This window comes from Orbicella faveolata, unplaced genomic scaffold (assembly GCF_042242905.1).
Source record: "Orbicella faveolata isolate gen_17 unplaced genomic scaffold, um_ofav_v1 contig_3, whole genome shotgun sequence".
NCBI lineage: Eukaryota > Metazoa > Cnidaria > Anthozoa > Scleractinia > Merulinidae > Orbicella > Orbicella faveolata.
Window position 1 is genome coordinate 1,929,224 of NW_028301558.1, and position 21,755 is coordinate 1,950,978.

Consider the following 21,755-nt stretch of genomic DNA (forward strand, 5'->3'; position numbering starts at 1 on the left):
TCTTGCGCATTGGCATTTAAGGATTCTAATTAGCATAAAAGAATCTGGGTTTGTGAAATCACTCTAGTGCACACAGCCACCTATCCCACTCCAACCACTTCCTTGCCTCAAGAATAATTAATTGATATTGATTAATTAAACAAACATTTAAGTATACACCTAATTGTCTTATTGCTTTAGCAGACATCAGGCCCCAAACCATCCCAATAGTGCACTCTGCACTAAAAATCAAGTAAATTACGATATCAGCACAGGTCTTCATTCCTAAGAGAAATGAACCTAAAGTTGGGTTGGTGGGGCTTCAAATAACGGCTGGTCAACGGACAATGTCCGGTCAAATATGGGTTTTGTCCGCTCAAATCCTTAGATGGCTGGATAATTTGTCCGGTCATTTACGCTCTTAAGGAAAAAATTTAGAGTTTCAAGTTTTAAACATTTAAAGATTCAATATTATTGACGTTTGTGGAAAAGGAAGGAAAAAAGGCGAATCCTTAACTACCAGACCAAGAACTTTTAATAAATGATTCCTAATAGTCATAGCCGTTGCAAATGTTCACACAAATGTGATACTAATTTTGCTGTACCATGTGTTCCATTTTTCCTGCATTGAAATTGATGCTCATGTACAATAAATGATTTGAAAATTTATTTGTTTCATATTTAAACATCATGTGAAGGAGGAAGGGGTCACTTTTATAGTGTTAAGATGTAATCGATGTTTGTCCGGCCAAATATTGGATATGTCCGAGCAAAAATAGGTTTGGCCGGACAATGTGACCGGTGCCAGCCGGGAAATTATTTGAAGCCCTGGTTGGGTTTTTCATATTCAGAAAATGAGGGATGGGTAGAGGGGAAATCATTGGCAGCAAAACTGTCTCAGGCTAACAAGTCTGTACCTGGCATGCTGTGAAAGATATGCTGCTAATGCTTCCTGGATAGCTCGTGCCTCCAAGTGGGCCTAAAAGAAAAATCAGTTAAATTATTGTTTTTTAAAATAATCTGTGAACTTAATGTTACACATTTTCAAAGTTCAGCTTGGCTTCAGCAGTATTTTAACCTCAGGCTAGAAAAGGGGACTTGAAACAATTTGCATTTGCTTCAGGGATTCTAAAGCTTGGCAGTATGGACCTTTTCGGCAATGTGGAGGCCATTTTGAATTCTACTGTTTCAAATAGCTACTATGGGATGCTTAGGAGACAAATGCATACTAATTTGCCCGCTGAGCATCCCATAATAGCTATTTCAAACAACAGAATTCAAAATGGCTGCCGCATTGCCAAAAAGGTCCATTGCAACCCTTCAAGTATGGTGTGAAACGACAAATTACAGACACCTAAGTCCTGTCTGTAAAAATCAGACAAATTCAAAATTTTAAGAAAAGGGTTGAAAATTCCATTTCACTCTCATCTTTGTGTTAGTTAGGCTAGGGTATAACAAAACTTACTGACATTTTTTCAGTTAAGAATCCCATTATTATGGAAACAAAAAGTGGATAACAAAATTCCATTCTAATCATCGTTTAGAACACTAAATTATTATGAAGGTTTGAGCACCCCACATGCAAAGCAAATCATTCTACCATCATTTACTCATTTTAATGATTTTGGCAAATATTGCATTGTTTTTTACTACAAAATAATCTAATTAAGAAGGCATACAATTACTGCAGTAAAAGTGCTTGGATAACATTAAATTTTCACCATGTCTCCCAAAACCTTCCTAGGCTTCTGCAGATTAAATTCGGGAAGGATGCAGGGCTTGACTTTCAGGGAAAACACCTTGGGACCAGCTGGCCCCTAAGTTTACAGATTTAGTCACCAGCAAAAGTATTTCAGTGAAAAGCATGAAAAGTTAGTTGTCAAAGAAAAGGTTTGGTCACATTGGCGACCCCAGTGGTCGCAATGTCAAGCTCTGGGATGGTCTAAATTCATAAAAGATTTCTATAAAAACTCTTCTGGGCAAGTGATTAAGAGTGGCCAAGTGTTGTGTATTCTGCCAAGCATTGTGGTTTGTCATAAATATTCGTCTGGGAAACATGACTGCCTTGTGTATGGCATACACAATATGGTGTCAGAAGTGGGACACAAACCTCTACCTGAAAAGAACCCATCCAGCAAGCTAAGATACACCCTTAGAGTGGATGCATAAAAGTTTCACAGATATCCAGAAGTGAAATTGAAGGCATTTTGATAGCAAATATACCCATAAAGGACTGGTAAAGAGGTGAGCTGATGGGAGCGTGGAGATCCTTCAAACAGCATTGCAAATTCACCTTTGATGGCCCTCTTATAAATGTAAGCAAGACCAAAGAACAATGGTGCAATTACCTGATTATTTGCGTCAGAGATAAGGGCCGAGACATTTACAACACACTCGACAAGGACAAAGCAAAGATGTTCAAATGCTTCATAAAAAAAGTACATCCAGACGGGGAATCGCTCGACCAGTTTGTAACAGACCTTCAGCTGTTAGTGAAAGTTTTTCCATACAAGGATCCAGATAACATGGTCAGAGACAGAGAAGTAACTAGATGTCACTTGCAGAAAGCTAGAGAAAAATTATTCGAGAAGGTTCCAAGATGACCCTAAAAAAAAAACCATGAATGTCGCCAGAAACCTAGAAATACCTATGTCCAGTTCTCAACCAGAGACAATGGCTGGTGAAGATCCTCAAGTATAAGCTGTCGAACCCAAGTATAAGAATCTGGAAAATCGCCCCAAATGCTCTGCAAGAAGCAAGAAAGAAAATCAGCAGAATGAACCAAGTGTGGAACTGTAAACTAGAAGAGTGGTGAATGTCCAGCACTAGGACAAAAATGCAGCAAGTGCAATGAGCCAAACCCCTTTGCAAGGGTTTGTAGAACCAAGTTCACACAAGTTTCACCAACGGACATTCACTATGTCCTTGAAAGGAGCAATGATGAAAACGTCTATGTGGGATGTATTGAGACTGTGAACACTGTTGACTTGAGTGAATGGTATGATAAAATGAACAGGGGATCCATCAGAAAATGCTCAAGTTTCAATTACATAAAGAGTGCTGCAATGTGATGTCCTTAAAAACCTGCTATCAACTTGGCATCAAAGCAAATAGATGTCACAGGAGTCACAACACTGCCATGGAAGCATAAAAGCAAACTCTACCATATGAAGTTTTACATTTTCAACTGCAAAGTACCAGCAGTACTGAGAGCAGTCACCTGTGCAGAGATGGGATGCATCCACTGGATACCTACAGTTCTGTCTTCTCCTACCCAAGTACCTCACTGAGTTGAAGCAACATAAATTGGGACATGGCATTACTAAGCAAACAGTGCAAAGCTCCGGACACACTGAAGGAATACCCCAATTTATTCAAGGACTTGGTTGTCTATGCGGTGAAAATACAATCAAGATTGTCCCTACAGTACCATCGGTCACCCATCCCCCAAGAAAAGTCCCAGTAGCACTGAAAGGCAGGATAAAAGACAAGTTAGATCCAATGGAAGAGGCTGGAGTGATTGTCAAACAAACTGAACCAACACGCTGGGTCAGCGGCATGGCCACGATTATTATCATTAAAAACCAAAATCAGAATTTGCATTGTTTCAAGACATCTGAACTTGACAGTAAAGCATGAAAAGTATCCAATGAAAACCATTTCAGAAGTAGTAGCAGATATTCCTGGAGCAAAAGATGTTCTCAACATTGGATGTAAAGTCCGGGTTTTGTCAGGTCAAGCTAAATCAAGCCAGCTCCAAGTTCTGCACCTTTAATTACCCTTTGGAAGATAACGATTTACAACACTTCCACTTGCCATCAAATCAGCCCTGGAAGTATTCCAGAAGGCCATGTCTAACCTGTTAGAAGACATTGAAGGTGCAGAGCCAATAGTTGATGACATACTGGTCTGGGAACGAGATGCTGAAGAACATGATAACCACATTCAACAAGTGCTTGAGCGATTGAAGGAAGCAAACCTGAAGCTCAACCCACAGAAGTATCGCATTAGAAAAGATGCTGTGCCTTATATAGGCTACCTACTTACTAGAGATGGTCTCATGCCAATTCCTGGGAAGGTACACACCTTCTTCTTTGGGTTCATGCAATACCTAGCCAATTCCATGCCTAATATGGCTGATGTGAGCTCTACTAGGAAAAGAAGTTGAGTAACACTGGGAAAAGGAACAAAAGGAAATCTTTCAGAAGCCTGTTATTCAAAGATCAAAAGCTAATTTTCCACATGCACTCAGAGCTCAAATGCTGGAGAAAATCCACGAGTCCCACAAAGGAATACTAAAGTGCAAACAACATGCTCGAGATGCCTGGAATAGTTTCCCAAAAAACAGAATGGTTTTCCAAGTGCTTCAAGTGCAGCCAGTACCAGAAAACACATGCGAAAGATTATCCTTGAAAAGACTGTGCGCAAAGATTGGAGCACTGCAGTACTAGCTCTAAGGTGTACAGAAGGTGTTTGATTATGTGTGTCGTTTAGCATTCACTTGTAGCACTTACACAGCAACAAAGTCAAACAAAGTCCGTTGATCGATCAATGGCCGATTGTATTTGAAAAACTTTGAAAACCATCCATGGCTTTACGTACATTGTTTAGTAAAATAAACAATGCATTTGAACAATGTATTTGATTTATTGCTCGTGTAGTTGCACATAACGTCTTTTAATGAAGACTGTATTGTTGTTTTCTTGCCACACATACCCATGCGTAATGTGTGAACTTATATTAAGGTTATTGTATACCTTATGGCAGGAAGTAAAGGTTCCCTCTTGATTGACAGCCCTATAACATGCATGCAATCAACTGAGAATGTTACCTACTAGGTATATAGTATATAGATACCACAAACTGGCTGGCTACTCAGTTGATCAGCATTGTTAATCCAAGCATTTTTCGTATTAGGTGTAATTCTATTAAGTTATAAGTACCAGTAAACATGGACCACAGAAAACTCTGTGGACCAGTTCCAAAAAGCAAAAACAGTGAAGAACGAATGAAAATACATCAATGAGCGAAGAAGCGAAAGTTAACCTTGTGGATGAAGCTGTAGCTATGGTATCAAGCGGGCAAAAAGATCGAGTCAAGAGAAGACAAAGGTTCTGTAAAAATTTGGGAACTTGACAGCGATAACAGCGATGTTTACAATGAGTCTTCTGTTGAGTCCGATACTGAAGAATTGTTGGAATATTATCCATGCACATTTGCTCCGCTGTGCTTTCTTTTGTTTGTTTTCTTCACCCAGCCACTCTAGTGCTCATATCCTTTTTCGTCTTCCCCATTTTGCCAGACCAGCTTCAAGAAAAACCGAGCTACAGAAAAATTATCTACGCCTTGAGGGCATTGCAAAACACAAGGGTTGTTTGGAGATTTGCGCATAAATTTCACCGCGAGGTTAATGGTAGTAACTTTCCAAGCACTGATTGGCTCAGTGATCTGAGAACCCGGTTGAAGGCGTTTGTGGGTGGAGTTAGTTTGCAAAGCAAGAGATTTTTCTTAGCGCTGTTTTCTCGAATACATTTTTTTCGCTTGAAGCAGACACAACTCAAAGGGAATTTGTTCGATTGTCCTCAAACTTGGACGGTAGCTAGATTAACATATAAAAAACAAAACCTGTCTGTTAATTGTTTATTTTACAATATTTTTTCTTGGAGAGCGATTGTACAATCACTTCACAATTTTTAAATCCTATTTCGAAAATGTTCCGCTTTTTGTCCTGAAACCGAGGAAAAAATAAATTGGCAAAAAACAAAATTTGCTTCGACTTGTAGCTTCCAAAAGGTGATTGGGGCGCTCACATTTAGTGGTCATGAAAAAAATCGGCAATTCATTTTATTTCAGAATTCTTGGCATAGTTTGATAGCCAGCTCTATAAGCTGTAATTTGATATAGGGGTTTAGGTATCTACAGCTTCAACCGGACGCGCTACATCGCTTGGACGCGAGACACCCCTGAAGGTATATGGTAACCTTAATTCAAGGTGAGACTCTTTTTCGGCACAACCTGCCAACCTTTCAAAAAAACAAAGTCTGTTGATCGATCGATGGCCAATCATATTTGAAAAACTTTGAAAACCATCCAAGGCTTTATGTGTATTGTTTAATGAACTGCAGCTTAGCGAAATGTTTGCTCCTGCAAAAACCATATTAATTAACAACTTTGAAACTGTTCAATAAATCAGTAAAACAATGTAAATGATGAACTTCTCAACAAAATAATATAAAAAGAATATTTAAAGGAAAAAACGATGGATAAGTGAAAGAACCACAATTAAAAAGTCACAATCAAACGTTCTGTTGATGGATACAGTTTTTTAAAGCATAAACTAACGAACAAAGGCAATCGATTTGATAAAATCGATAATTTTGAACCTAGCCAGCATGCGAGTATCGAGTTTTATTGAGTGACCGATATCATCGATAACACTGGACTTCAATTTGTTGATTACTATCGAGTTATCGAGTGGTTTCCAATATCGATTTTTATCGAGTGACTACCCCAGGCAGTAATCAATTAGTACACAGCTATTGTTCCAATCAGCCAATCCAAGAGTGTTTTTTACCAAATTGAAAATTTTGATTCTAGGGAACTGTATAAAAGGTGGTTGACTCTTATTCGGGTATCATATCAACATTGAGCTACAATCGCTACTTCATCAAACAAATTTTTCATCATTGTTGACATGTCTGCAGAGTGTGTTGCTTGCCAGAATTCAGTATGAGCGCAACAGCAAGGCGTTCAATGTGATGGTTGTTTTCGTTGGCAACATCGCACTTGTGGAACGGGAATCTCCCAGTGATTACCGTTTTCCTGTGCAAACTGGTGCTTCCATCGACTGACACTGTGCAACCTATCTGTCCATGTCGCTGTCCGAGAGTACACCTGTTGACTTCACCGAGTCGATGTTCACCCACTACGAGCCACTTACATCATCTATCTTTGAGCCACTACCGGCAACTGTAGAAAATAACTTTTCCTCTGCTGTCACCTTCCAAATCCTGGAAGACTCTACTACGAAAGGCAGACCGAAACTGATCGACAACAGGGGCTACTGCTACAACATCAAATGCCGCAGAGCACATGCCACTGACTGGCAATGCACAGTCAGGCCTAAGGTAACTATCGTTAAGTTATCTTAGTTGTCTATTTATCATGATGTTTAACCGCCTCTAGCACCAAGCTCCTGTCACATTGCAGCCCCTCATTGAGTACATGTCCAGCAACTGGATCAGTGGCACCACCTGGAGCCTGTCAGACTAGACTGTGTTTAAAAAAGCTGTGAGGACAAATAATGATATCGAGGGGTGGCACCATGACCTCAACCACCAAACCTCCATACGTGGACACCTGCCCTTATACCTCCTGATTCAACTCCTACACAGAGAGGCCAAACTTACTGCCCTGCAGATCCACCTTGTTTCTGACAGGAAACTTAAGAGAATCCAGCGATGCAAGTACTGTGAGCTTCAGACCAAACTGCTTGACTTGTGGGACAAATACGAGGCCAATGAACAGTCACCCAAGCGGTTGCTGAAAGCCTGCTCTTACCTGAATGTACTGAGGGACTAGGCCGATAACCCAAACAAACAAAAAACAAACGACTTCTTTGGGAGCCACCAAATAAAATAAAAGCAACGATCAACAATACAATACATAGAATATACAAAAAAAACTAAAAACATGACAATTCTTTTGATAAAAATATAAAATCCTAGAAGAAGCCAAAGAATTTATGCAAACTTACCTTTATTCAAACTCGAAATCTTTTCTAAAAGTGGTTTTGCCATGATTGCGCATGAGCTACTTCACAGTGACTCACAAGCCGACTACTTAGCATGATTGAAAACAGTGAGGCTTACCTGCCTTCATGCGTACATAAAGCTCTGTTTTCTAAAATTATTGTTTAAAGTAAAAGAAAAAGAACGAAGTAAAAGATTAGCCATGTTTCATCACTGTAAAGTCCTGAAATTTGAAGCGTACGTCAGTGTGGCATTACCAGATGTCGTCTCTCTTGAGTAAGCTAAACTATTGGGCTGATAATGATAAGAATTAACAAGGACACTTCAAGTATTCCTCCCGTGCAATAACGAGGTTTTTTGAGGGATTACAACGTATAAGAATTCGTGTTGAAGAAGGTAATCCAATGAAATGATATTTAGTGTAACCAAGTGCAAGCGAATGCAACTGGAAGCTGCATAAGTTAATAATCTCAACTGTTCAAAATTAGTCCAACTCCAACATCAAAACAAAAAGTTCACGACAAATTTCACTTATTTCACTAATTTCGATTATGGAGCGAACTGACTTTTGGTTGGGGTGAAGTGATTGGGGGCAAAATGACCATGGGGCGAGGTGAGCGTAATTTGCCCCACCTTGCCTGAAACTGTGTGGAGAGTAGTTGGCTGGATCCACGCCAAGGCTGGCGATGAGTCGCTTGAGAGAAGTAGTGAAGTAAGTAGCAGTGAGTGGAGTGGAACCCAGACTATGTGATGTCGGAAGGCAGAAAAACGGCGCAACAGATGGTGCAGGAACCAAGGTGAAATAATGGTGAATAGCTAACACGGGGCAAAGTGATGAGTTTGAAATGCTGGAAAGTGGGATGATATGAATTCCTTCTTTACACTGCCGTGTTTTAGACCACTTGATACGTAAAAGGGTGCCAGAGTCAGTAAATTTTATGCCATGCTGAACCAGGTGCAGATCGTAATTAAAGGAGGAGGCTGAAGCAGTGACCAGATTGGACTTCAATGAGGAGAAAGGAAAAAAATGCCGTAGTAAATAAGGCCCAAAGAGCCGCGTGAGACGATGTAGACAAATTCAAAGAAGGATGAATGGATAACAAGATAGCTGGCGTGATGGAATGTTTTTGGTGCGAAGAGGTTCCCATCATGCGCTTAAGCCCTTTCTTGGTGCGATTCAAGGCGAAGCTCTTAAGTGACTCAGTGGAAAGACCCTTGTAAAGGTGAAGAAGGGAAACAGCATTCAAACAAAACTTAATTATGGGATCGCACGCAACTAGAATGAGACTAACTGAGCACGAGGAGATGCGAACATGAGACAGAGTTACACGATGTGATCAAAGTCAATAATTAACCTAGCTGTTTCTTGTTTGTTTGCTGTTCATTATCAACCAAATAAACCTGTTGAATAAGCCTAAACCCTACTATTTAGGAGTCTACTCAAATACCTCTACCTCTAGAGTTAATTTACTAACATGCATGCATGTCTTAAGCACCTATGTTATTTATAGACTGAGATGTCAAATTTGTTAATATACAAAAGCATCCCTTAATAAGGACTGATCCATTAAAGTGACTCCATTTAGACAGCATAGAAAGCTATACATCAAATTTAAGTATGCCAGCAGCAGTTTGGAGTTTCTGAGGTGATTCATTACAAAAACATGGGTGGTGGAGACGAGTTTACTGTATGAAAGCAGTAGTAAGACTCACCGTGACAGCACCAGCTGAAGTGAATGTTTTGACTGCAGAAATAAGCCGGCAGAACTCATCTGCTAACATATCAGTCAGACGGGACAGCACCTGACTTAGTAACTCCTCTGACACAGCAAACACCTGAAACAAACATCAGCAATAATTATCTTATCTTAAAGGATATGGCAAAACAGAAAGTTTGTTTAATGATGGATTAGTTTACCCACAGTAAGAAAAATATTCAAAAGTAAATATTCTAGTGTAAATACAATAAATGAAATGACAAAACACAGTGCACAAGTTTGGGCCAATAAAGCCTACTGTTGAGCTGAGTAAGGTAGGTCCAAGATTAGGTCACTGTTAGTCATTATGTTTTCTTAATAATCTGAACAGTTTATTACCCTTAACTATTAATGCTTGTCAAACTATATAAAAAGACAAATGAGCAAGCCATTCCCAACGTTATTCCGTTTCATGTACTATCAATGTTTGCAGTACTCTGTGGCAATCTTGAATACCAGTGGCTGATACATCTGATTTTTTCCTAGTTTGTCCGTCTCATAATTCAGTTTCACCCTCTTCATGATGGGTTCATGAGCACATTCCAAAAAAACCTATTGGCTGACACTTTAAGACATAAAGCCAACTGTGTGCTAACAACAAATTTTGTTGGTAATTGTTTGTTATCTATCAGTAAATTGCTTATAACAATTATTACTGTAGGCATTACTTTGGTTATCAACTAAGCTTTACCCCAGATGTACAGAAATTTGGATGGAAAAGTGTAGACTCTGATAATACTGTAACAGCTGGAAAATCTAGTATAAGCATGACCCCAAAATAGCCAAAATATTGGGGTGACGAATGGAACTTGGCTGACTTTCAGCAACCTGTTGGTTGACAGTTGACCAGTCAGTAGAGGGGAGCTACCCTTCAAAATCATCCAAACAAGTATTTATTGGTTTTGTTTTAAGTTTGAGATATTTTGAGAATGTATAGAACAGTTGAACACATAACCAGGACATGAGTATAGTAGTGGCTGAGCGTATTGTACTAGGTGTGCATGTAAATTTAGATGACAGTGTAGTTCAGGCACCTAGTTACAGTATTGTGTTTTCTGAATGGTGACGCATATTCATACCCACCTGTGCATGTACAGTGACTAGGTTCATAATGGCCTCCTTAACATAGCTGCGTACATCTGCCACAACATGTAAAAGGAATTTACAAGGTTAGTTGTAAGGAATCACTTTAGTGTTGCAATGACTTCATAGTAAGTTCACTGAGCAAACAAGCGTCTTAAAGCATTAGTTTCCTTCGATCTAAGTTAAATTCATGTGGATTTTGAACTCTTGGTGTTGTGGAATATTGTTCTGATGGTTTACTGGGCAGGATCCTAAGCCAGCTGTATGACTTTTAGTACACTAAAAAATATGAGTGATAATGACGGCCTGTTTTCCTGCACATTGATCATTTTTTGCTTGTTAGCGTTTATTTTTTCAAGCTTTCACTGACTCACTGAACTATCTAGCTGTACATATTATACAGTTTTGTGATGAATTACCACTGTATTTCCCAGCTGTAGTACATTACCTTTTGGAGGAAGACAGTTGTGCCATTTAAAGTCACCCATTGTCAATCCAGGCTCTACATATGCTAACAGAGGTTCTGCTTTTTGTTCAATATATGCATCAAAGATTTTTCCTTCTAAATCACACAACTCACTGGTAAGATCCTGAAAATGATTATAAGAATTTTCTGCACAACTCAGTGGATGACTTTTGGTACATTCACAATCTGCTTGTCTATATCTAGCTAACATTTGAGTCCATACATAGTGCCTTATGCATTAGGGTTCAACAGTAAATTAGCAACATTCCCAGCAGAATATTTAATACCTCAAGTGCAAGTGTTTTTTTAGAAACAAATTGCATGTAGTTTGATTTATTAAAAACCATTTAGTGAGTATTATTTTTCTGCAAAGTGAAACATATATTTGAAAAGGGAGGCCACTTTTAAATCCTGAAAAAGAAGCCCAAGAGCTTAGAACTAGGCTTTGCAGCTTGATGGCTTAAGGCAAAACCAAATAAAATTCCCTTGCAAATAAAATTACACACTTTTGAATGTAACAATAAACTCAAATGCTAGAATAGGATCAAAATAAAAACAACTAAACAAGAGGGGTTCCACTGATTCATGAATGAAGTGTTGAAAGATATAGCAAACAACCGTGAGCCACCTTTGCTTGGTCATTGAAAACACTCTGCCTGATTAGGAGACAAACTAATCAATGCAAATTAACATGACTGATGAGATGCCCCAAAAAGTTTAAACTAATTACATCTCATTTACTACACCCTTCTAAGTTAACGACCGACTTGACTTTGAAATATATAATAACTAACTAACTAAATAAAGAAAGAAAGAAAGAAAGAAAGAAAGAAAGAAATAACGAAATAAAGAAAACACTGTAATTTGTTACAAGTAAATACTGTAAGCTATTTGAAAATGCAGAATTACTACCATCAGCAAAATCAAGTACAACTGTAACACCACCTTCTTACCTTTTTTAGTTTGTCATTGATAGGGTAGTCATTACTTCTAAAGCTGTCCACTAGTTTTGGAAGAACATTGTTTCTTACATAACGGCAGTTGTTGAGCACAATCAGTAACCTTTCATCCTGGCAAAGATATGCACATACACAAGTTATTGAACTATCCTGAGGTCTGTTCTTTTTTGCAGGTTTATAAACTGGCACAAAAAGAGAATGAGACCAATATTCTCCACTACAGACCAAACAAGTTACAGTCAAACCTCCTGTAAGCGACCATCGCAAATGTCAAGCCAAGGTGGTCACCTACAGGAGGGGGTCCCTTATGAGAGCTTAAACCATAGCAGATCAAAATGTTGCCTCATCAGCATATTGTCACTGCAGAGACATGTTTTAAGCATTTTATTCAGGTAAAAAGTCAATTTTGAGGAAAAATCCAGTTTCCTTTTGAAATATTTCCATCTTTTGTATTACCCAGGAATACAATAATGTTGTACAATGCCTTATTATCCAATTTTCTCTCTATTATCTCTCAAGTAAGTGCTTATGGGAGGTTAAGAACAAAAGAAAATTTCAAAATTAAAAGTGGTCGTGGCTACTTACGAGAGGTGGTTGCTTATAAGAGGTTCCAAATATAGTGATATGACTTCAAAACTTAAGGTATTTTGGAAAACTGGTCCCTGGGGAGAGGTGGTAGCTTACCAGAGGTTGTCGCAACTGGAGGTTTGACAGTAGTTCAATAAAGAATTTATTACAACTGCTCATTAACATCTGCCAATAAATTGGCGCATCTCTGAGATGCATTCTCAGTAACTGTATTGCAAGAAGTAAGCATTTATTTATGTTTGTGTTCACTGAAATTGTCCTCCAAGCATGAAAGTAAAAGGATTTCTAAGAAACAAAAAACATTTACCATAAATCATTGAACTAGCACCCCCCTCAAATAAGCGCCCCTGTATCGGCCAAAATTTACAATAAGCACCCCCCTCCTCACCCACCATTTTCTGGACAAGTAATGAGACAACAAAGGATGTATAGTTTCAGTTTGTAAACACATCAAGTTTGGAAAAAAATTACAAGTACTAACGGTGCAGCGATTTGAACTTTAGGATCAGCTATTCATGTCAATAAACAGCTTATGTTGTTGTTAAAAGTGCCACCAACCCCTAAATTTTTTTATTGGTTTAATATGATCTACTAGTTTCCCTGAATACTTCAGTGAAAAATTTATCTCGATTGATAAAATCCCTGCATTTCTACAGGTGTTTGAACAAGTAATTTCTATGTTCACGACTACGCAAAGTGGGATCTGGGTCGGGCTACAAGTAGCATCACTTCGAGAACTGGGCTAAAATGCTCAAGAGACTTTTGACTGAGATTTGTGGGCTGTCAAAACATTTTTGGGTTATTTGTGATTCATACTTTATCAAAAGTGGACAAGATTTTGAAGCAAAAGAACTGTATCATCTAGCATTACAATTCAGAGTCTAGCTACAATTTGGACGGCTGCGATATATTTTTTCCATTTCAAAGTGGGGGTCGCCAGTTGAGATTGCCATGTTGTAATTTAGGCCAGCATCAGGATCGACAATTTGCTAGTCCATTTAGGCTGTAAAGGTACAAATAATGGCTGAAAATGGAGTTATGAACATGAAGAGTTGGTAATTTGACTTTACTGAACTTGCAGATTTCGGAGTGTCAAAACATTTTTAGATTCAAACATTAATTCCCCCGAAATACAAGTTAATATGTGATGCAGTCGTAGTCTACTTCTTCCTACTTCTCCAAATCAGTGTAAATAGGTTTAACATAAGAGATAAGCAGAGATGTTGGCAAAAAATATCCTTGAAAGATGAGGTAACTTTTCGCTTTGTTATTGTCGATTGACTGTAGTATATCCACAGTCAATTACTGTGTAGGAACACAAGCTACACAAATTTGCATATTTCATACCAGTAAATCATGGGAAATCCTTCGACAAGATCAGAGAGGTTCAGTATGGTATCACTTAAATGAATACATTCCTACTTCACTGATATTTTGAATGAAATGTCCATTTTAGGTACGCTAATAACCTGGGAGTTCTTGACTTACTAGTTTGCGTTTTGGTTGACTGACAAGCACATTCTTCTTTCAGGAAAATTTCTGTCGGAAGCTATAGTGTCAAATCTTAATTGTTTGTTTCGCTTTCCTCATATATTTATAACTGCTTGATCCCTTCTAAGTTTTATTTATTTAAAATGTTTTTAAAGATATTTTAATTAAAAAACAAAAACAACAAATGATTAAATTACGAAATTATGGTGGCACAGCACAGGTTTTTTTCTGTCACAAGATGAACAAATCTGCTAGCATTGGGAGATTTTCACCACTAATCAAATTAAAGTTCAAGAAAATAAATAAAACAGCGTTGTCTGCTGGTGGTAAGAGTTTGTTTCTCTGAGTTACTATTGTGTTGTTGCAAGCAAGAAGTGACTTGTATGGCATCACTATCCTGTAGTTTTTCCACTCTACTGGATAGCACCACTGCCTGTGGTTTTTAAAGCAACGACTATCCGGGTCAGATCTCCAGACATCGTTAGTTACATGGACTAAGTTGAGATAATAATGCCCTTAGCAGAGAATGCATGATTTAGAGGCACAAAAGGAATGAGTGGAAAACACTAATCTCATGTGAGAAAATATGCTTTGCTCTTGCTGCTCGTATATCACCAGCCTTTGCTAACTAAAACGGCACAGCCCGTGTTTCTGTGTTTTAGTCATTTCAGTCACTTATGATGCTCAATTTTGCTGTTATGATTAGGTTTTAGAAGTAGCGATAATCCACCCCCACCCCACCCCCAAGAAAAGTAATTTCAAAAGTCATGACAGCTAATACTCCAGAAAGCAGAATGCAATCTGCATTTGTATTGAGAGGTACTAGCCTGCGAGCAGGCATAATATATTGGAGAAGAGAAAGTAGGAAAGGAAAAAGGGAATTAGAGGTGCCACCCAAGCCTGTTTGCCTTAAAAGAATCTACCTGGACATACTTCAAAAAGCCATATTAGCATTAATATGGATGAACTCTGTGCTGCTCGTGTAATAAATGTTTGTTTAATTTTTCACATAAAATGTCATGCTGCTCTCGACAGATATTGCAATCACTTTATATGGAAGTGAACATATTTGATTTGTGTTAACAAGCACTTCTTAAAACTATTAAGAGTACAACTTCAACAAGTAAATAATAAATGTCTAACACTTTTTTGACGCCTTTAACGACACCAGCAAATATTAATTTTCCTCAAAATATGTGATTGTAAAGTTTTACAGTGATCAAATGAGAAGGAATGTCTTCAAATACGGCTGGGATAGGAAATTGGATGGTAAGTTTGGAAAGAAAATCTTAAGCCTATAAATATAACAGAAATTTCAGATTAGAAAAATAAAAGAATGAAACAAATGTATCTAAGCCTTTATTTACATAGAGTAAGTTTGTCACTCAATTTACAATTAATAGAAAAAATTTCCTTGCTAAGCGACACGAAGCATTACTGGAAGCAGTAGCTTGCGTTACTTGAATAAATAATATGCAGAATTTAAAACATTATGTTCAGCGATCCAGCTTTACCTGCAGGTAAACGGTTTCTTATTGTTGAGAATTTATCTTTGCGTGTGTTTAGATGTGTGCCAAGTGTTACTGGGCGCAAAACACTATGAATCACGTCGACATCAAAGAGATCCCTCAATCCTGCATCCAGTGCTGAAATTAGGTTAGGGTATCATGCAACAATGAACGATATCTTAGAGGCTGACAATTATGTCAAAATGTTGCTTTTTCAATTTTCGTTTTAAATCAAAATGTCTTTAAAGAGATTTTGAATAATTCAAATAAATGCCGTGATGTTCAATACGGCGTTACGCGTGTAATGTGAAACCAGGGAAAGTAACATAACGACATAACAGGTTACCTCCTGACCACAGAGGTCATTCAAGTTGTTTATTCAGTGTACAGGGGCTGATTTATTTACTCATGAGTCAACATGAAGTATATGGATATGAGAAACTGATTTGCTACGGTTTGAAGCGTATATTACATTCGACTGAACAAGATGATGAAAACAGCCACAACTGTGTGTGCCACTCAGTGTCTCATCTCAAATATAAACATTGTCGACCTTGTCATATTTTATGGCCGTTTATGCTCGCTGTTTTACTGGAAATATTTTATAGAACAACTCACAAGGACACCAGCAAGTTAAAATCATTTCTATGGCAGCAGAAGAAATGTAAGTAGAGGTGAGTCTTTGTTTCCTGTTTTAATCCATTGACTTCCAAAGAATAACCTTGTGATTTGCATAAAATTATTCGCTTACATGCCATAACATTTTATTTTACTGACGGGGAACATTTTAATTCCCAGAGCTATAACTTTTTGGGTGAAAAAAACAATAACCAAGGTTTCCTAAAATGTAGATATTTTGACCAAATGATATACACCAGAGGCCATTTATGCTAGTCAAAGTTGGCCTTTATTTGTTCCTTACCAAGGGACACAAATGGCGGCTGTACAAATACCCTTCATTAAAAAGCTACAAACAAAACTTCAAGAAACTTATTACATGATCTTAGAGTATAAGAATGAAATAATATTCGCACCAAGTTTTGTTTTCATAGGATTGTTTTTACGCCCCCGCTGTTTTTGTAAAGAAGCGTGAAATTCTGGACATTTTAAGCAGCGAAAACTGCCATTATATGCCAATTTCGAATTTCTTAAATTTTGGCCATAAAATAAATTGTTGGAACTTTAAGCTTTTTTTCATTGAATAAGTTCACCCAAAGGTATGTTTTGGCAAAATAAAAGAAAAATCGATTTTTTGTGACTGTCTTCCGATTTTCGACACTCAGAAAATCACTCTTAAAAAATTGACCATGTCAGGCCATGATTTGGGGAAAATTAAATAAGTGTTCCTCTCGAATAAGTGCCCCCCCGTCTTCTCCTAAATTTGTAATTTGAAAATATCAATATCAATGAATTCTGGTTTTCACTAACCACTAATCTTTCCAACACCTTACAGTAAACTAATAAATAGATTAATCATAACTAAAACCAAATTCTAGAATACATTTGTATAGGTAATCATATGAATGCAACTGTAATTAACGATTTACTCTTCAAGAGACAATTTTCTCAGTCATATAATTAGGTTATAAAAGGGTCTTACAATGTCTGATAAATGTATTCATAATTACGTAATTTCACAAAATTCTAGAATATGATTGGCTGTTAGAAGTTCTTACAATATCCTGATAAAAAGACTTAAATTATCACTACAACAACATTTTGAAATATGAACCTAAAAATAAATGAGCCCCACACTGGGGAATAATAGCCCCAGGTTGCCGCAGTACAGAGCGAGTGCACTGGGGCTCGTACAAAAAAGGCAGAGGGCCAATATTCCCCAGCACAGCTTATTGAGCAAGCTAGGTCAGTAAGTAAAACAAAAAAATACACAGGTTATGACTTTTTCCACAGAAATGGTCTGTATGCTATTTCAAATTTTTTGACCAAGAAAGAACCATTCAGAATACTCAAATTACCTCAAGACTACTATGCCATGTATTTGGATAGTTTATTAATAAGCCTTAAAATGTGTGATAAATGCATTAATCATAACTACATTTCTACAACTAAATTCTGGATCATCTCTTCTGGACAAGACAAAATTACAAGATAAATACACATTTTTCCTGCAAACATGATCACAACTTTTTGTCACAAACTGCCATAAGATATGCACTGGTTTCCAAATGAAGGATGCTATTGAGCTTAAAGGTGATTTCCAGTCCATACTGGGCACTCTCAAGAGATTGTTTATGTTTTTTGTTTTGTTTCATGTAAGACATCACAAAATGTAAACATTTTGCCACTACTTACTTGAAGTAAATTCAAAGTTTTATGTCAACTGCCATAATCAATGCAAAGCTTTATGCTTTGTTCTTTCTCATATCACTTGATAAAACAACTTTGCAGCTGTAAAAATGAAGCTGTTGGAAAAAGAATTTGAAAGGCCTCAAATATAAGGTATGTGGTTCTTAATGAATAACATTGATTCACATTCCATCAAGTGAGACTGATAACGTTTATAAACATTAGGGTGCTGAGACTGCATAGTACAGACTGGAAATAATTTTTAAAAGTTGTAAAAAGATAAAAATTTAGCAACTCTTATGCCTGATGAGGATAAAATCTTTGGGGACTCCTTTAGTTTTGGATTTTAGAACTTGATGATGTCACGGGAAAACAATCTATAGCTATTATTTACCAGAATTGTTGTCCTATTCAGTTTTTGATCATTTTGTGTCATTGCGTAAAAAAGAATTTCATGGCATTAAAAACTCACAATAACAGGTGTGTTTTCTTCCATTGATAAAGATGATCTTTCCAAGTTATCCGGAGACCCACTGTCATTGCTACCCTGTGGACCAGACCTACTCGGTGCATGAGAGAACAAACAGACCTATTGTTACTTTACCCTGTAAATCAGACCTACATGTACTCAGTGCATCATGAAAGAACAAAACAGACCTACTATCACCACCTGCCTGTGAATCAGACTCAGCATGAAGTGACCAGGTGTATTTCTACCATTCCCCCTTCAGATGGGATGCTTGGCCAATATGCAGGACTACCTCCCCCCAGATTTTCATGTGCAAGTACCCATTTATACACTGCAGAGGAGACAGGCCATCTGAGAGTAAAAGGTCTTTATTGCAGAAACATTGGTCAACCATGTTGTTTTGTTTTGCAAGTTTATGCAAGTTTATTCCATTGCTGACCAGTTTGCCATATAATATTTGCGACAGATTATGACCCTGACTAGGGCTCAAACCTGCACTGCTTGATCCAGACTTCAGCACACTAACCACAAGGCCTTGGGCTTTCCACATAATTTTCTTTGGTACAAATTTGTGACATTTTAGAATATATCCATACCCAACCCAAGGAGGATGATTGGATATTCCAAGGGGGTGTCTCCACAGCTTAAGTTTTTAAAGGATAATATGAACCAAAACTGGAATTCCCAGAGTGATGTGGGGAAATGAGTTTCAAACCAAAATCCCTCTGTGTAGGGTGTGTGGATATTTTCTGGAAACATGCTGTTGCAAATTCTTAAAAGAAAAGGGGAATGTATGCTGACTGAGACACAAGCAACAAACATGAACTTTACCATGCATTAAACAAACACTTACAAGGAGACTTTGTCTGATTCCTGATCAGGTTGAAAGGCCAAATTTTGAAGGCACTCAGTGAATGCCTGAAACATGGGAAAAACACGGTAATCATCATTTTACAAACACACTAATTAACCACAAAAGTTACTATAAAATAGGCAAAACAAGTTAACAAGGTCACTACTGTCTTGGTTTGCATGGTACATTGCCACCACATTGATGGTTGGTTCTCATGTTTTCTTTCCATCAGCATGCCATGGTCTCTACATATTTGTTTTATGAATCTCTAGGATTGGTTCCAAACCATCAATTTCTCGAGCCAACTCTATGCAGCAGTTAGCCATGGATTTCTGTTCTATAATGTTTCATAAAAAGACTTTCCACTGTTAGGTCAAGTAAGTGTTTGAATAGACTCCTACACATACATGGATGTTACTTTTCTTCTAATTTTATATTGGCTTCTACTTAGCAGCTTGAATAGCTAAGTAGTCTTTCATACCAGATTGTCAGGTAGAACCCAGTGAGTTATTAACATGGCACTCACTGGAACAGTTGCACACTCAACTTGTCACTCACACATCCTGAGCCTGGTGATAAACAAACCTGGAACATGTCCTTAAAAAGATCAACAGCAGTTGTCTTCAGCTGTAGATTCTGTGAGGAAGGAAGTTATCTGATGTGTGTAGACTGACAATGACAACGAGCTTACACTTTCAATAAGTAAATAACACTAACTTGACTATTATTCATACTACTGGTATATAAAGCATCAGGTCACGTTTGGTTTTTACTGTATGTTGTGTGATTGGCAGCCACCTCTGAGAATTGCAATTCGTTTTATTATTAGTTATTCAACTTTTTTTAAATTCAACTCACTAACTACTTAGAAACAATCAAAACAGGTAATATCATTTTTGCACAAAGGGCAACGAGGGCAAAGAGACAAAGTTCCTCCACTCTGTCAATAAAGAGTAGCACTCAGAAGTTTAACTGGCCATAAAGTTTTCAATTCAAACCAAAACTTTAAAGAACAGTTTTCCATCAATCATGGTCAATTAGCAAATTGCAATTTAATTGTACTATAAAGAAACAGTAATAGGGGTGGTGAATGGTCCTTCAAAAACTCTGGGTCTCGTATTTTTTTAGTCAAATTTCACAGGTCTCGCAGTCTCATTTTTTTAGCGGTTATGTGTGTCTCATAGTCTCGATTTTTATACGAAGCTCTCTCAGAGTCTCCACTTTTTAAAAGGTTAAGGGTTTTGAAGTTCGGATTCATTTGTTTATTTTAATAAATGACATCTTCTCGTCACTTGATATTGAATTTCAATAAAGCAACTTTCAAATTTCCGAGAAAAAGTTGATCCTTACTTCTACCAAATTGTCTGAATTCCACAAAAAGCTACAAAACTTACCGCAACATCATTTTGGCACCAAAAAACAATTATTTTGTTCTAGGATATCCTAACGTAGTGTGTTGTAGTTGAATTTCCAGTTCCAGCTTGTTCTCAAAGGCTGGCTAAAAAGGGGAATCAAGAAGCATCACACAACCCACTATAGCTCATGATGAAACCCACGAAGTTGAAGAACTTACCTGTTGTCCCCTGTTGGACTGTGTAAAGGCACAAGTATTTACAACAAAAGGCTCCTTTGTAAGACTTCTGTACAAGCTCATTCTTGCGCTCATTCTTATAGCTCTCAACTAAATCTGGGGCTTGAATTTTAAGAGTCTGAGCCCCTCACACTTGCAATCAAAACACTTTGAAGTCTCGGTCTGGCAATCTAAAAAGTCAATATATCTCAGGCTCGCAAAGAAAAACACTGGTCTCGCTGTCTCGCAAAGTCTTGCATTTACCATTCACCACCCCTAGTAATATCAGGTTACCTCTAGCTAGTAAAATGAAATTCTATTTGATAAGTCATTTTTACCTTCCTTTTCTCTGTGTCTCCACTTATGGCAATTTCCCTCAACATATGAAGTGTTTCCATAACAATATTTTCAAACATCAGTGGCTGTAATGTAATGAATACTGTTAATGTGAAAAAAACAAGAAGCTAAAGAGCTTAGAACTGGGTCTGCTACGTAAATGCACATCAAAGGAGCAGCACGGGCAACCTTTGAGAAAGCCCACTCACACAAATCAAATAAGAAATTGTGGTCTCTATGCAACTGAGAAAAAAATGTGTTCTTTGGCCAGTGAAGAAACTTTACTTCCTAAGTCTTCAGAAGTCATGAACCTCTTCAGAACCTACAATTTCCTGAGCTCCCTGTTCCACGCAACTGTATCATTTTAAGGACTATGTTCATCGTCTCTGTTGTTTGTTCTATTGCTTCTCACTCAAACCTGTTAAGCCTTCTGAGAAGTACATGCCCGGGGGGGGGGGGGGGGGGGGAGGGGTATTCCCTTGTATGGGCCATATTGGTATGTGTGGCCCCAAATGGCATGGTTTTTCAGCCATTTTTTTCATAAATAGGGGATTGATTTTCGCCATTTTGGTCATCAATAGGGTATGGTTTTTGTATTCTAGACTTGAATTGGAAAATATGTTTCTTGGAAGAAGCTA

The 21,755-nt window shown here is 37.7% G+C and overlaps 1 protein-coding gene across 2 annotated transcripts in view; it reads right to left on the reverse strand.

Annotated features, from left to right (window-relative positions):
- LOC110048725 (exocyst complex component 2-like) overlaps window positions 1-21,755 on the reverse strand; it is a 78,035-nt gene that overhangs the window by 9,415 nt on the left and 46,865 nt on the right. For both annotated transcript variants that reach the window (XM_089298521.1, XM_089298522.1), the window contains exons 19-27: window positions 21,120-21,203; window positions 19,797-19,847; window positions 19,212-19,276; window positions 18,362-18,449; window positions 11,990-12,106; window positions 11,019-11,160; window positions 10,571-10,626; window positions 9,444-9,566; window positions 897-958 (exon numbers count right to left, since the gene is read on the reverse strand). In XM_089298521.1, the coding sequence (XP_089154647.1) occupies window positions 897-958; window positions 9,444-9,566; window positions 10,571-10,626; window positions 11,019-11,160; window positions 11,990-12,106; window positions 18,362-18,449; window positions 19,212-19,276; window positions 19,797-19,847; window positions 21,120-21,203 (788 nt within the window). The remainder of the gene's footprint in view (window positions 1-896; window positions 959-9,443; window positions 9,567-10,570; window positions 10,627-11,018; window positions 11,161-11,989; window positions 12,107-18,361; window positions 18,450-19,211; window positions 19,277-19,796; window positions 19,848-21,119; window positions 21,204-21,755) is intronic.